The following is a 17,265-nucleotide window of genomic DNA, read 5'->3' as shown; positions in this document are numbered from 1 at the left end:
TAAACCCTGCCCCCCCCCCCCATTGGTAAGTTAAAATAATTAAAAAAATATTATACTAACTGCTCCTCTTCTCCCCTTTGGCTTCCTCATCACTCCAGCACCGCTCATACAAGGACCTTGTACGAGTGCCGCTAGAAGGATGAGGGAGCAAGAGGAGAGAAGAGGAGCGCTGACATAAGTATGTGTGTATTTATTTAATTTTATGGGCGAAGTAGAGAGGAATGAATGGTCGTGGTCATTGTGCCACAATTGAGGCCCACACCCTGGCCAAAATATGCAACACATTTATGAAGAGGCTTTCGCCTCTTCATAAATTTGTCAGCGTTTTCTAAAAATGTTCCTGCTATTTGGTCTAATGTTTGAAACACCAGTCCTAATAAATTTCCCCCAAAGCGTTTTCTATGATTTGATTCAGTATATTCATGTAAAAAGCTTTTTAAGTTCTACTAGGACTCATAGAGAAAGTCTGGTAGTCTTGCTATTCCCACTCACACAGATCTACATGTATAGACACTTACACACAGGGAAGGCTGTCAGTCACTCTGTCGGCTAGGAAGGTTAAATTACCAGACCTGCATTATGAGTGCTGGCATCATACAAAGGGGTATTCCCATAGATTAATCTTGTGTCATAATCGGTGGGAGTCGGACCTTAGGGACCCAGTCAATCTTGAGGGCGGAGGTATCGAGGTCACTTTGGCATTTCTCCTGCGGCACTAAGCAATTGAAATGCAAGTATATTGAACTGTTTGGGTATGTGCACACGATGAGAGGCTTTTACGGCTGAAATGATAGACTGTTTTCAGGAGAAAACAGCTGCCTCGTTTCAGCCGTAAAAGCTCCTCCTCGCATTATGCGAGGCGTCTGTGACGCTCGTAAATCTTGAGCTGCTCTTCATTGAGTTCAATGAAGAACGGCTCAAATTACGTTGCAAAGAAGTGCCCTGCACTTCTTTGCTGAGGCAGTCAATTTACGAGTCGTCGTTTGACAGCTGTCAAACGACGACGCGTAAATTACAGGTCGTCTGCACAGTACGTCGGCAAACCCATTCAAATGAATGGGCAGATGTTTGCCGACGTATTGTAGCCCTATTTTCAGGCGTAAATCGAGGCATAATACGCCTCGTTTACGCCTGAAAATAGGTTGTGTGAACCCAGCCTTACACTTTTTCATGTCCCACAGGTTCCTAGTCTTAGCTTAACCCCTTAAAGCCTAGTTTGGGCCTTAAGACTCAGAGCCAATTTTTCAAATCTGTCATTTTTCAATTTATGTGGTAATAACTTCGGAATGCTTTGACCTATCCAAGCGATCCTGAGATTGTATTTGTGATAAATAGCAAAATGTAGTGAAAATTTTTAAAAATTAGCTTTTTTTAAAATTTAAATGTATCTGCTTGTAAGGCAGAGGGTTATACCACACAAAATAGTGTGGTGCCAAAATAGTAGAAATCCCACAAAACTGACCACGTTTTGTAAACTACACCCCTCAAGGAATTAATTTATGGCTGTTGTGACCTTTAAGACCAGACAGTTTTTTTTACAGAACTTATTTGAATTGGGCTGTGAATTTAAAAAAAATGCATTTTTTTCCAAAGATATCTCGTTTTGTCTCAAAATGTATTTTTTTCATAAGGAATAAAATACCACATCTTGTTGCCCAATTTGTCCTGAGTGCGGTAATATCCCAGTTGTGGTGATAAACTGCCGTTTGGGCCCATGGGAGGGCTCAGAAGGGAAGGAGCGCTATGTGTTCTTTGGAGTCCAGATTGTGCTAGATTGGTTTTCAGGTGCCATGTCACATTTGCAGAGCCCCAGAGGTATCAAAGCAATGGAAACCCACCAGAAGTTACCCCATTTTGGAAACTACACGCCTTAAGGCATTAATGTAGAGGTGTAGTGAGCATTTTGACCCACCAGGTATTGTGTAAAAGATAATGCGCATCAGATGGTGCAGAGTGAAATTTGCAATTTTCTATACATATATGCCATTTCAGTGTCTGATATATTGTGCCCAGCATGTGCCGCCGGAGACATACACCCCATAAACTGTAATGTGGGTTCCCCCAGGTATGGCAATACCCTACATGTATGTGGCTGTTAACAGCTGCCTGGACACACAGCAGCGTTCAGAAGGACTTACCACCATTTTGCCTACTGAGGCTTTTCTGGTGCTAAGTCATGTATGCAGAAGCCCCTGAGGTACCAGTACAGTTGAAACCCCCGAGAAGTGACCCCCTTTTTAAAAACAACACCCCTTAAGCCATTCATCTAGAGGTGTAGTGAGCATTTTGAGCACACAGGTATTGTGTAAAAGATAATGCGCAGCAGATGGTGCAGAGTGAGATTTGCAATTTGCTATACATATGTGCCATTTCAGTATCCGATATATTGTGCCCGGCACGTGCCACTGGAGACATACACCACACAAACTGTAATGTGGGTTCTCCTGGATACCCTACATATGGCTGTTGTCAGCTGCCTGGGCACACAGCAGGGCTCAGAAGGGAAAGATGAGGGGGATAAGCTGTGCGGAGTGAATCATGGTAAGTAAAACTGGGGTAGATTAAAAATCAAGGGATGTATGACAAATTTTAAAACACTCTTTCATACAGAGCCCTGGTTTTTCGAGACATGTGTCACATTGATATATTGTGTCCTTCCTTATCACCCTCTTATAGTAGACTTTGCACCTCTTTTGACTTTTTCCCTTCTTGCCAGTTTGGGGAACTTCTCCTGGAAAGTGTTGCCCTTGTACGATGCTTGTGGCCTTGCTTCCAGAAGTATTGGGTGCCCCCCCCTTCTTGGTCTCTAAAGATTAGGTTCTTGATAATCACCTCTTGAAATTCCAGGAAAGTTCCCCTCTGGCCTCCACATCGTACAATGACATCTGTATGATGTACACGGCCAGCTTCTTATACCACACCCTCGATTTCTGGATGGCACTGTAGGGCTTCAGGACTTGATTTGACAAGTCCACCCCTCCCATGTACCTATTGTAGTCCAGGATGCAGTCTGGTTTGGGGGTCTCTGTACTGGTACCTCGTACAGGTACATGGGTACTGCTGTGGTCTTGTATTGTTGTCAATACAAGGACATCTCTCTTGTCCTTGTACTTGACACACAATATGTTGAAGCTAGAATGTGCCCTGCTCTCCCCCCTTCTGAGTGTTTGCCCAAGCAGAGTCTTAGGGAGGCCCCTCAGATTTCTTCTAGCAGTGCCGCGTGGCGCAGTACTTCTGGAAGCAAGGCACTTGAAGAGTCGGACGCTGGTATAAAAACTATCCAGGTAGAGGTGGTAACCCTGGTCCAGCAGTGGGTGTGCCAAATCCCACACAATTCTTGCATTAACTCCCAGTAAGGGGGGGGGGGGCATTCTGGGGGCTGAATACTGGTGTCCTTCCCTTCATATATCCTAAACTTGTAGGAATACCCTGATGCACTCTCGCACAGCTTATACATCTTCACACTATACCTTGCCCTCTTACTTGGCAGGTACTGGCAGAATTGAAGCCTCCCTTTAAAATGTACCAGAGACTCATCAATAAAAATACACTTCTTGGGGGTGTATGTTTGGGCAAACCAGGCACTGAAATGGTCTAATAGGGGTCTCAGTTTATACAAACGGTCAAAACTGGGGTCATCTCGGGGTGGGCACTGCTCATTATCAGCATAATGTAAGAAGCAAAGTATTGCTTCACAACGCATCCTGGACATGGTCATGCGGTACATCGGGGTGTGGTATAAAATGTCTGTACTCCAGTAGGTCCTAATGGAAGGCTTTTTCAGAAGTCCCAAGTTCCAGAGCAGTCCCCAGAACTTGCTCAACTCTGCTGCATCTACAGGGGTCCACCTGTGGGATTGGGCATAAAATGAAGGTCATATACTGTTGGGCATATAAATTTGTCTGGGACACCATAAGCTCTATATATTCATCCGTGAAAAAGAACTTGAAAAAGTCCATCTCAGTGAGCCCTGCCATATTAAATTTTACCCCTGGGCTGCCCGTGTACTCTGGGATTTGGAGCTCGTAATTGTCTGGTGTGGGGGTCCAAATGGGGTCACTAGGCTCAGGGGTTTCAACTGTTGTGGGGTCACTTCTTTCAGGGGTTTCAACTGTGGGGGCGTCACCTAGGGGGTCCCTCCTCTTCATCACTGGATGAGGAGGTTGACAAATAAAAGAGGGTCTCGCCATCCAAAGAAACGCATAGGCCTCTTCGGCAGAAAATTACCCTTGGGACATCTTTATTATTTATGTGCTTAGACAGGTGTAAATTGTGTGCTTAGACATGTGTATTGTGTATACAGCAAAAAAACTTTAGAAAACTTGAAAAGAACAAAATAAAAGTATACTTCCCTAACTAGAAGCAATAGACTGCTACCTAAAACTTTTTTTTTTTTTTTAAAAACAAGTAGACTTCCCTGACACTAATCCTAACTAGGGCGAGGGTTCCTAACACTAAACCTAACTAGATTTTATGTGAAATTCCCTGACACTAAACCTTATTACGGTGACGATTCCCTGACACTAAACTTATCTAGATTATTCCGAGCTTTCCTGATGCTAAACCTAACTACGGTGACGGGTGCCTGACGCTAAACCTAACTAGATTATTCTGAGCTTTCCTGACGCTAAACCTGACCACGTGGATGGATCCCTAACACTTAACCTAACTACGGTGATGGATTCCAGACACTAAATTCCCTGACGCTATACCTAACGGTTCCCTGACACAAGCAAACCCTAATAATAGCTGAAATGCTGCAGATAACTAAGTATCTAAACTTTTATATATATATATATATATATGTATTTTTATATCTTTTTTCTAGTTTTTTTGTTTTTATATTGACACAATTTTGAGGTTTACTCATTTTATGGTGTTTTTTTTTTGGCAAGCGCATAAACCACAGGTGGTTTTTGGTCAAAAACCATGTAAAATAAACGCTCCAAATGAACGGCATTTTCTTTTTCTGCCTCCTATTAATTTCAAAGTAGGTTTAGAGGTGGAAACTGCTCCAAGATAGGGCATGACCCTTTTTTTTCAGTGGGCGGTCAAAAACTAAAATACCACTACCTCCCGATTAAATCAATGGATGGAGTTTTGGGGCCTTTTTCGCGTTTATTCCAACACATTTCTGCGTCAAAATCGCAGCCAAAAAACATTGTGTGAAATGGCCATTAATCCACCCCTGATTACATGTGGTTTTAATGTTATGGCTCAACATTGTATATACACTACCGTTCAAAAGTTTAGGGTCACTTAGAAATTTCATTATTTTTGAAAGAAAAGCACAGTTTTTTTCAGTGAAGATAACATTAAATTAATCAGAAATACACTCTATACATTGTTAATGTGATAAATGACTATTCTAGCTGCAAACGTCTGGTTTTAATGCAATATCTACATAGGTGTATAGAGGCCCATTTCCAGCAACCATCACTCCAGTGTTCTAATGGTACACTGTGTTTGCTGAGGGTATGTTCACACGAGATCATTACGTCAGTAATTGACGGACGTATTTCGGCCGCAAGTACCGGACCGAACACAGTGCATGGAGCGGGGCTCCTAGCATCATAGTTATGTACGACGCTAGGAGTCCCTGCCTCACTGCAGGACCACTGTCCCGTACTGTAATCATGTTTTCAGTACGAGACAGTTGTCCGGCAGCAAGGCAGGGACTCCTAGAAACGGAAGATTTCCTACAACGGTGTGTACTACTCCCTTCAGAGGACAGCACACACAGGCTCTAACCAGAGTAGAAAGAGAAGTGGGAGGCCCCGCTGCACAACTGAGCAACAAGACAAATACATTCGAGTCTCTAGTTTGAGAAATAGACGCCTCACAGGTCCTCAACTGGCAGCTTCATTAAATAGTTGTAATGACAGGGATAGGGAAACAGACAAGTGAGCCCTAATCTACCCGCCACTCAGTCCCTGCCTACTTGCAACGACGCGCACTAGGCGACGGGTTACAACTGGGCGACAGTCCCTACGCTCAATAAGTGCACGACAGACAAACAGACAAGGGTACACAGAGCTAGGGAGAGAAAGGGGCAGTTGCCCACGGCAACACCGTGAGCAACAGAGAAGTAAACAAGCCGAGTCAAACCAGGAGTGTACGCGGTACCAAACGCAGAGCAGAAGAGTAGTCAGCAAGCCGGGGTCAATATGAAGCAAGGACAATAGTACAAGACGCTGCAACAGGGCCAGGAAACCAAACGAAAAGAATCACAAGCAAAGGAGGAACAGGAAAGGCAGGTATAAATAGACAGAGGGCGGGAGCTAGCTCCGTCTGGCCAGGCTGTGATAGGTTCTCCCACTCCTAAGCCTGCCACCCTGAGTGGTGGAAGACGGAGTCAGTCTCACAGACACAGAAGCAGGTGCAGACTGATTATCTATGGGCGTTAACCCCGAAGCTGTGCCTGGCAGATCCTTTACAATAGTACCCGCAAAATGCCAGTGTCAACGAAGAGGTGACTCCAGGATGCTGGCCTTCAGGGCAGAGTGGCAAAGAAAAAGCCATATCTGAGACTGGCTAATAAAATGAAAAGATTAATATGGGCAAATGCACACAGACATTGGACAGAGGAAGATTAGAAAAAGGAGTTATGGACAGACAAATCAAAGTTTGAGGTGTTTGGATCACACAGAAGAACATTTGTGAACAACTGAAAAGATGCTGGAAGAGTGCCTGATGCCATCTGTCAAGCATGGTGGAGGTAATGTGATGGTCTGGGGTTGCTTTGGTGCTGGTAAAGTGGGAGAATTGTACAAGGTAAAAGGGATTTTGAATAAGGAAGGCTATCACTCAATTTTGCAACGCCATGCCATACCCTGTGGACAGCGCTTGATTGGAGCCAATTTCATCCTACAACAGGACAATGACCCAAAGCACACCTCCAAATTATGCAAGAACTATTTAGGGAAGAAGCAGGCAGCTGGTATTCTATCTGTAATGGAGTGGCCAGCGCAGTCACCAGATCTCAACCCCATAGAGCTGTTGTGGGAGCAGCTTGACCGTATGGTACGCAAGAAGTGCCCATCAAGCCAATCCAACTCGTGGGAGGGCCTTCTGGAAGCATGGGGTGAAATTTCTTCCGATTACCTCAGCAAATTAACAGCTAGAATGCCAAAGGTCTGCAATGCTGCAATTGCTGCAAATGGAGCATTCTTTGACGAAAGCAAAGTTTGAAGGAGAAAATTATTATTTCAAATAAAAATCATTATTTCTAACCTTGTCAATGTCTTGACTATATTTTCTAGTCATTTTGCAACTCATTTGATAAATATAAGTGTGAGATTTCATGGAAAACACAAAGTTTTCTGGGTGACCCCAAACTTTTGAACCGTAGTGTACATGTAAATAAGGGCCTGTTAACATCAGCGTTTGGTTTCCACTGGTTCCGTTTCCGTTGGAAGAACCCATCAACGCAGTATAACTACGCTATTGATTGCATAAAAAAAAAAAGCAAACCTTACGGAACGGAAACAATTGAAAACCTTTTCCAACGGAAGTATTACCGTTGAAATCGATGGTAATACAAACGGAAGCTATGGTTTCTGTTTGCCTTTCCGTTGATGGGTTCCTCCGACGGAAAGGTCTGACGGAACCCATCAACGGATGCCAAACGCTGATGTGAACACACCTTAAACCACAGGGATGTGTGTAAAAATAAAGTGCAAAAGATAACAATAAATAGAAAGCAATGATAAAACCTCCAGCCTCCACGTGTAGTGTACCTCCGGTAAAAAATAAAAACTTTGCGGTGCTCTCAGGTTCTTATCTGTAGTTGCTTTGGGTAACTTGAAAGAACTTGCTACACATGGTAGAAGCGGTGCAGCCAAAATCCACAGTGCAAAACCGCAACAATTTGTGCTAAAATGCACGCGGTTTTGCGGAGCCGCATGACAAATAAATATTGCCATTCGACACGTGAAGTTAAACTTTGTGAAGCCTTTCCAGTCAAAGCTCAACTGTTTGTGATCTCTAATAACACTTGCCATCCCTTCTTATTACCCCTCTCACACCGTAGCGACAGAGATTCTATCTGCTTGTATGAAATCCAATACTGCTGTGATAATAACAGCTTGTCATTCCTTGTTGTTATATATTCGGTCTCTGTCTCTCAAGTTTAACAGCAGCAATCTCTCTTGGTCCATTATACATGAGAGTATGTGACATGGCCGCAGTAAGGATACTCATACGTTGTCCCGAACATTGCACAGACTGAGATGGGGGCTATATGCGGACTTCAGCACCGCTATGGGTTGTTATGGGTATGTTGATTGGTTGCTATGGGTAACTACTCCGCTTTTTCTTTTTGCTTCAGTTTTGATAAATATCCCACAATATATTTGTATACAGCGTGCGTGCTTTCTGAGCATCTATTTGATTGAATGTGGTTATATATAAATTATACTATGGAAAGCTATGTTATAACGTTAATATTATTCATAATTTTTAAAGATAAATCATGATTTTAAATCAAATATTTTACATTTCACTATTATACTTCTTCAAACAGAACGACAACACAGCAGCATGCTTTAGTACTGTATTTAAGACGATAAAGCCACGACTATACATTTTTGTACACTTCTGCAATACTTCTGCTAAAAAGGGTAAATGTTTCTTAGCTTATAATTATAGTGCAGTACTAGCTGCCGTAGCCTATTAGATGTGTAATACATTGTATAAGTTAGAAGGATTTGTTGTACAGCGACACCTAGTGACTAACTTTATATTGCTAAACCCAATCATAATAATTCTACTGGAGTATTTCTTTTCTGATCAATAAGTATAATTTTTCCTTTTCCAGATAGAAATTGGAACTGTACTGCCTATTGTGAATAGACCCATTCTATCTCCAGAACCAGTTCAAGAAGAAATTGAAGAAGAAGAGGAATCTACACCAAAGTTAATTGATGGATCTTCACCACAGGGGCCCTTGTCTCCTGGAGTCCAAACTCCGGAAGCAAGTGGAGGTTTGTGTCATTAGTATTCAGTTACATGAGCTGAGCGCACAGATGTGAGATGTTTTGTTGTTTTTTTTTTAAATAAATGGTTTAGAATTACCTATAAATGAAATAACGCTGTTTATATTAAATATATTTATGAAGAAAACGTTTATGGTCATACAGCGATATTTAATGTTTTATACAGTTTGCAGTTTTTCAGTTTTTTAATTTTATCTTACTTTTTGGATGTTACTTTTGGATAACTTACTGGACATGTTGAGCTCATGATTTCGTATCAATAATATTAAAACAATTACTAGGAGGAAAAGTACGGCATGAATGTTTTTGGTGGTAGTTTTCTGCTGTGTGTGCGTTCGCATGTGAGTGTGTGTCTGTGTGTGTGTGTGTGTGTGTGTGTGTGTGTGCGTGCGTGCGTGTATGTGTGCGTGTGTGTGCGTGCGTGCGTGCGTGCGTGCGTGCGTGTATGTTTTGATGGACAGGATTGTTTTTTTCATGTGGTGGTAGAACAGTAGTCGTAGTTCCTGGTCTCTATAGCACAGTGATGTACATAGAGCAAAGGTGGTGGTGGGAGGGGGGTGTTCATAGCAAAAATCTAAGTAGGGTTCCTTGCTGTTGATGAAAATGAAGTTTTTACTAATGTAGTGCTATCATTGGTGCAAAGTACGCAACCATTTCTTAAAGAAATCTTTTTAGACGGCCATGTTGTACAGCTGAATTTTACAATGTTTTTTTATTCTATAGTAAAATGTAGCAATCAAAAGTTTACTTGTGCCTGGACTGTTGGGTTTTCCTTCCAAACCAATAAGTCTTACTTCAGAGCATTCTCCCAAGGTGTTGATCTGCCTGCACCAGTAACTTTCTCTAAATCAATCCTCTTTCATACGTCTGAGTCGTGTGCACGGAGCCTGTACCCTGCAGCTGCGTACAACAGAGCCATTGGCAGTGTGCCACTATATGATGCCTCCTTACAGCTTTGTATTACGCAGATATTCTCCCCTAGAAGCAATACTTCTACGGGGCAATGCTGACGGAATCTGATACAACATGGCACAATTTTGTATTCTGACAGGAAAATAACCTTTGTACGCCTACATGTGAAATTTGAGACATGTGAAGGTAAAGAAGGGTGAGGGGCCCATAGACTTCCAGGGGTGCTATATTACAGCTCTGTACATTTCGTAATGCATGGTTGTTTTTGCAACTTATGGGGCTGCAGTTGGTATATATATGTATAGGTATATAGGCCGATCACTATCAGATTTCAAAAAGTGACTGCAAAGATAAACAATGAAGATTCAGCTCATTCTAATAAAATGACGTTACATTTGAAAAACCACCTCTTTAGATATAATAATTTATTGAAGTTTATTTATGGATACACATTGCCATCTGACTGTACACAAAATAGTAAATGCATCTCAATGAACCCTTTTAATTTTTCATAGCAATCTCTACAACCAAATAGTAATCTTGTTTAGACAGTACAATAGCGCTCTGAACCTGCACCTAGTGGCGATACATGAAGCTCCTGGGTCCCGAAATATGTAACAGAGTCCACCAACTATCACACGTCTTTAATAGATCTGGTCACTTCATATGCAACAAAGGAATCTTTTGGGCCCTGACACGACTACAACCTGTGTAACCCCTATAGCTATGCCTGCACATTACATACATGCACTTTCATATTTTTTTACATCACCTTCTCGCTATCTTGGTTTGGAGCAAATCTTGAGTTTCACAAATTAAGACAGAATGGAAAAATACATAAACGTATACATAACGGAGCCACGTTTTAAATTTAGTACCTAAACCCCCTTGTGTTCTAGCTACCTTTACTTTTTGGGTTTTTCTTAACCATTTTTTTTCTAGTAACAGTGACTTTTACTCCATTAAACAAATATAAATCTGTATATAATTAAATAGGTAGAACTGTATGATCCAAAACCATAATTGTGATACAATTTGTTCCTTTGCAGGTACACAATGTTCTGTGATAATGTTGTAAAAAAAAAAAAAAAAAAAAACGCTACTTAAGATTTGGGTTTTCTTTTTACCAGTATAAACATATACAGAGTCCAGTTTGTCACATCAAGAAGTCTGTGCATAAAGGTTCATGGACACAACTATATTATGGTTCATCCATGAACGATGGAGGCATAAAGGAGTTGTCTAGATTTGGCGATACTTTCACGTATTGCCAGTCCACCCTAAGCATTCTGATTGTAAGGAGTATTGCTGCTGTGAGCCTGTTTTAATGAACATCTGCTAGCCATAGGGAAACTACAGTATCAGTGCTTGTCTTCTTTGAAAATCCATTGCTTAGAAGTTTGGCAGGAGGTCATTATAATCAACAGGTGTCCATTGTACACATTGAGTAGCCACGTAGGTTTCTTTTTATACATCTCCATCTACATATGTGAGCAACCTGTGATATTATAAAATACTTCTACAGATGTAAATTAACACAATCTGTAGTGCATAGTGAAGATGTATCCCATGTAAGCTTGGAAAAATCAGATGGCCAAAACCTAACCAAAAACATGTTGAAAATGTTGTTGAGAATGATCATAATTTCTGTAAATAATTGGTTAATATAAAATTATAAAAGACATCAAAGCTATGATGTTTTTTTTAAATAAAATATTGTTTTTATAAAATACGGTATTGGCAAAACATTGGACCACTATCATTTTAAAAAAAATGTAGTCATGAAGATAGCAAGGAGCTGAGATCACCACCAAGTGCCAGAGTGAAAGGACAGAATGCTTGGCTGAGCATGGTATGTCAAGAGATGTTTTGAAAATCGCTGTGTCGCCCTGCCTGCATCGCGGATAATGAAAGTTGCGACCCGCAACTTGCCGCGACTGCGACATGACAGTTGCAAGAATTTTGAACATGCTGGAATTTTTGCGTCTGTTGTGACGGCTAGCTGGGAGTTGCAGCGTGGCCCCAATGACTTTATGGAGGCAGCATGCAGGCAGTATGACCTAGATGATTCTACTTCACAATCATGGCACTAACAGTAGATTGGGGCAAATCTATAAAAACAGTAACTTCATGAGCTAACTTGTGGCAAAAAGCCATGACTTTTTTATTTTTCCGTCGATTAAATGGTATGAGGGCTTATTTTTTTGCGTGATAAGCTGTAATTTTTAATTATACCATTTTGGGGTACATGCAAAGTTTTGATCACTTTTTATTTCATTTTTTGTGGGAGATGAGGTGACCAAAAAATAGAGATTCTGGCGTTTACAATTTTATTTTTTTTACAGCGTTCACTGTGCGGGTTTAATAATGATACATTGTAATAGTTCAGACTTTTATGGATGCGGCGATACCAATTATGTTTATTTATTTATTTTTTTTACTATGCTCTAGGGGGAAAATGGGAAGAGAGGGGTTTTTTGAATTTTTTATTTGAATTTTTTTTTTTTACATACATTTATTTTACTAATTTATACTTTTTTTTATTAGTCCCCCTAGGGGATTTCAACCAGCGATCGTTGGATCGCTTGCACTATATACTGCAATACTAATGTATTGCAGTATATCTTGATTCTGACAGGCTTCTATTAAGTGAGCGTGTTCCATACTTCCCCTACCTGACTTTGGCGTATGGATACGTCAAATGTCGGGAAGGGGTTAAAGTCACTGAACTCTACAGTACGACCCTTATTACTACCAATGTTTTTCTCTGTAGATTGCATGGCTGTGTAAGGCTGGGTTCACACACCCTATTTACGGACGTAATTCGGGCGTTTTAGCCCCGAATTACGTCCGAAAATACGGCTCCAAAGCGTCTGCAAACATCTGCCCATTCATTTGAATGGGCTTTACAATGTTCTGTGCCAACGGTCATTTTTTTTACGCGCCGCTGTCAAAAGACGGCGCATAAAAAAGACACCTGCGTCAAAGAAGTGCCTGTCACTTCTTGAGACGTAATTGGAGCCGTTTTCCATTGACACCAAGGAAAAACAGCTCCAATTACGTCCGTAATGGACGCAGCGAAAAGCGCCTGCACTTGCCATTACGTCTGAAATGCCGCAGCTGTTTTCTCCTGAAAACAGCTCCGTAATTTCAGCCGTAATGGAGGCTGCAGTGTGAACATACCCTAATTGATTTTATTCACCTGTTTGCAATGGGTGAGGCTAAAACACCTGAAACCAATTACTTGGAGGGCTGTCCACATACTTTTGGTTCATATAATGTATCTACAAAATGGAATTTATCACTTGCAACTTCACCGGCTAAACTATTATACAGAGAAAGATTCTGATGCTGCCAGAGTTACAGGGCAATCACCGTACTGCTAAAGTTTTGGTTTGTCCCCATCTAACACCCCACTGTCTGCTAAAGCAATGTACCAGTTTAATGGGAAACGTAAGGATTTTCCAAGTCTAGCAAAAGCACGTGACAAATTATCTACAACTTCATATAAAAATGAGGTGGATATCAATGTTACAAAAAGGAATTATTGTTCCCATGTAACCCGCAGTCACTACAAGGGGGAGACAAATACCTTAAGAAGAAGATGTATTTGGAGAGGCTATTTCTGGGAAAGGAGATTTGGCCCCAACAGGATGTGGATGTTTGAAAAGTTTCCAGTCCGTGCACATGTGGGTAAAACCGTTCCAGAAGTGGCCTGTGTTACCTGTCTACAGAGAAGCGGGGTGCAGAGAAGCATGCCAGTGAGTACTCTAAGTGGAACCAGTGCCAGGGATTAGGAGAAGCCACTGTGTAAACCGAGCGAGTACGGCAAAGAGAAGCGATAGCTATGGCCAGGACTCTTTGTAAATTCCAAGCATTGGCGGAGGAAACACTGACCCAGTTTGCAAAAGACCTACAAGAAATGATGGCAATGTTACAGCTGACGAAAGAATAAGGGGCCATGTACTTTAATAATGCTGAAGTTGTGCTGCAGGACCAGTTTGCAGAGAGTCCTGTGGGAGAAACTAAAGCGAGAATCTGAACGGATAATACACTGGGTGCTGAAAGAAGCAATATCCTTAGAAAAGGAGGAACAAGTTTGGGTGGTCCCAGTGGCCCAGTCAGAAGAGTTGGTCTCAGAAAAAGACTAGAACATGGAAGCTCCAATGGCGTCTCTGGAGGGGATGGCCAAATTTAACATAGTTGAGCTAACCTGTCTAGTGGACACCAGATCCCAAGTGAGAACCATGGCCAAGTCAGTCTTTGAAACGCCTTCCCCTCCTTGTTATGTGAAGAGAGGCAACTTGGGTGTGCCTTAGGGTGGCTAAAACCTTGCCTATCCATATTATAGGAGTGATTTAAGTGGACATCTCAATATGGTGCCAAGATTTGAGTAAAGCCTGGATCACACACACAGTTTTGTTGCAATTTTTGCATCAGTTTTGTCTCCGTTGTTTGAGACAAAGCCAGAAGTGGATCCAAAAGGAAGGAAAGGTATAAAAATAAGACGGATGCATCTCCTTTCTTTTGTGTCCACTCCTATGTTTGGCTAAAAAAAACTGAGCTAAAAACTGCCACAAACACAGCAACAAAACTGGGTGTGTAATCCTGCCCTAAGAAAGGAGTAGTGGAGGTGGAAAGGGTGATTCTTGGGATGAATGTATTGCAAGAGTTAGATGGACTTATGGCCTATGAGTTTAGACTCAAATACTGAAAGCATGTCAAGAGTAAATAAAACCCACACATAGCCCTGCAGAGAACCCTGAAGAAGTGCTGGATCCAGAAGGTGCTACTAGAATTGCCTGAGGGAACAGGTTGTGTAAAAGTCCCCTCTCCAAACCACTGGCCATGAAGTGTTGCTGCCCTTGCCAGTAGATATCAGCAGGGGCGTGGCTAAAGGCTTACGGGCCCCGGTGCAAAAGTCCTTCATGCCCCCCCCAACTCCTCTTCATGGCCAACGGCCCACATCTTTCAGCTGCATCGCTGGGTTTTCTAAGTAATCCAACGATGCAGCACTAGCAGCCAGGGGCGTAGCTAATGTCTTAAAACGTCAGGGGCAATAGCCTCAATACATATATCCACCCCTAAAAAATGTGTGTGCATGTATATATATATATATATATATATATATATATATATATACAGTGAAGGAAATAAGTATTTGATCCCTTGCTGATTTTGTAAGTTTGCCCACTGTCAAAGTCATGAACAGTCTAGAATTTTTAGGCTAGGTTAATTTTACCAGTGAGAGATAGTTTATATTAAAAAAAAAACTGAAAATCACATAGTCAAAATTATATATATTTATTTGCATTGTGCACAGAGAAATAAGTATTTGATCCCCTACCAACCCTTAAGAGTTCAGCCTCCTCCAGACCAGTTACACGCTCCAAATCAACTTGGTGCCTGCATTAAAGACAGCTGTCTTAAATGGTCACCTGTATAAAAGACTCCTGTCCACAGACTCAATTAATCAGTCTGACTCTAACCTCTACAACATGGGCAAGAACAAAGAGCTTTCTAAGGATGTCAGGGACAAGATCATAGACCTGCACAAGGCTGGAATGGGCTACAAAACCATAAGTAAGACACTGGGTGAGAAGGAGACAACTGTTGGTGCAATAGTAAGAAAATGAAAGACATACAAAATGACTGTCAATCGACATCGATCTGGGGCTCCATGCAAAATCTCACCTCGTGGGGTATCCTTTATCCTGAGGAAGGTGAGAGCTCAGCCAAAAACTACACAGCGGGAACTTGTTAATGATCTCAAGGCAGCTGGGACCACAGTCACCAAGAAAACCATTGGTAACACATTACGCCGTAATGGATTAAAATCCTGCAGTGCCCGCAAGGTCCCCCTGCTCAAGAAGGCACATGTACAGACCCGTCTGAAGTTTGCAAATGAACATCTGGATGATTCTGAGAGTGATTGGGAGAAGGTGCTGTGGTCAGATGAGACTAAAATTTAGCTCTTTGGCATTAACTCAACTCGCCTTGTTTGGAGGAAGAGAAATGCTGCCTATGACCCAAAGAACACCGTCCCCACTGTCAAGCATGGAGGTGGAAACATTATGTTTTGGGGGTGTTTCTCTGCTAAGGGCACAGGACTACTTCACCACATCAATGGGAGAATGGATGGAGCCATGTACCATCAAATCCGGAGTGACAACCTCCTTCCCTCCACCAGGACATTAAAAATGGCTCGTGGCTGGGTCTTCCAGCACGACAATGACCCGAAACATACAGCGAAGGCAGCAAAGGGGTGGCTCAAAAAGAAGCACATTAAGGTCATGGAGTGGCCTAGCCAGTCTCCAGACCTTAATCCCATCGAAAACTTATGGAGGGAACTGAAGATCCGAGTTGCCAAGCGACAGCTTCGAAATCTTAATGATTTACAGATGATCTGCAAAGAGGAGTGGGCCAAAATTCCATCTAACATGTGTGCAAGCCTCATCATCAACTACAAAAAACATCTGACTGCTGTGCTTGTCAACAAGGGTTTTGCCACCAAGTATTAAGTCTTGCTTGCCAAAGGGATCAAATACTTATTTCTCTGTGCACAATGCAAATAAATATATATAATTTTGACAATGTGATTTTCTGTTTTTTTTTTAAATCTAATCTATCTCTCACTGGTAAAATTAACCTAGCCTAAAAATTCTAGACTGTTCATGTCTTTGACAGTGGGCAAACTTACAAAATCAGCAAGGGATCAAATACTTATTTCCTTCACTGTATGTATATATATATATATATATATATATATATATATCAGAGAAAGCATATCTATAGCACTACGACCCTATGGCTATGGATAGGATTAGATACACGGCTCAGCAGACTTTATCACATATGATAGGCTTAGATACTGGGCCTAGCTCATTCACATTGCGGCACCAGCGATGGACCCAGGAAAGGTAAATATAATAATTGCTTTGCTTTTTTTACAAATTATTTTTTGGTGTTTGTGTTTTTTTACAGGTTCGGTTGTTGGATTTGAGGACTACTTCAATGACAGTGGTTTTGTACTCTCAATAAAATGGTTAATGAGGGTTGTGTGGGTGTTTTGATTTCAATAAAACTATTTTTCTGCCTTTAAATTTTTGTAAACTTTTTTACAACTGCCTTAGTAATGGTCGTTGGCTGATTGACAATGTCCATTACTAAGATGGGGCTTAACACTAACCCCCATTATTACCCCGGTACCCACCTCCACCAGGGATGCCGGGAAGAGCCATGTACGATCCAGTACCCAACCATCTGTAGTGATGGTCGGGCAATGGGGGCGGCCGCAGTCTGGTATTATTAGGCTGGGAAAGGGCAGAAACAGTGGCCCTCCCACCCTGGTAATGCT

At 41.7% G+C, this 17,265-nt stretch overlaps 1 protein-coding gene across 1 annotated transcript in view; it reads left to right on the top strand.

Annotated features, from left to right (window-relative positions):
• EPYC (epiphycan) overlaps nt 1-17,265 on the top strand; it is a 54,751-nt gene that overhangs the window by 23,960 nt on the left and 13,526 nt on the right. The window contains exon 2 of the mRNA XM_075860096.1: nt 8,819-8,984. Coding sequence (XP_075716211.1) covers nt 8,819-8,984 — 166 coding nt within the window. The remainder of the gene's footprint in view (nt 1-8,818; nt 8,985-17,265) is intronic.

This window comes from Rhinoderma darwinii, chromosome 3, assembly GCF_050947455.1.
Source record: "Rhinoderma darwinii isolate aRhiDar2 chromosome 3, aRhiDar2.hap1, whole genome shotgun sequence".
In the NCBI taxonomy this organism is placed as follows: Eukaryota; Metazoa; Chordata; class Amphibia; order Anura; family Rhinodermatidae; genus Rhinoderma; species Rhinoderma darwinii.
Note: the sequence above shows the minus strand (reverse complement) of the source record. Positions and strands in the feature narration are given on the sequence as shown.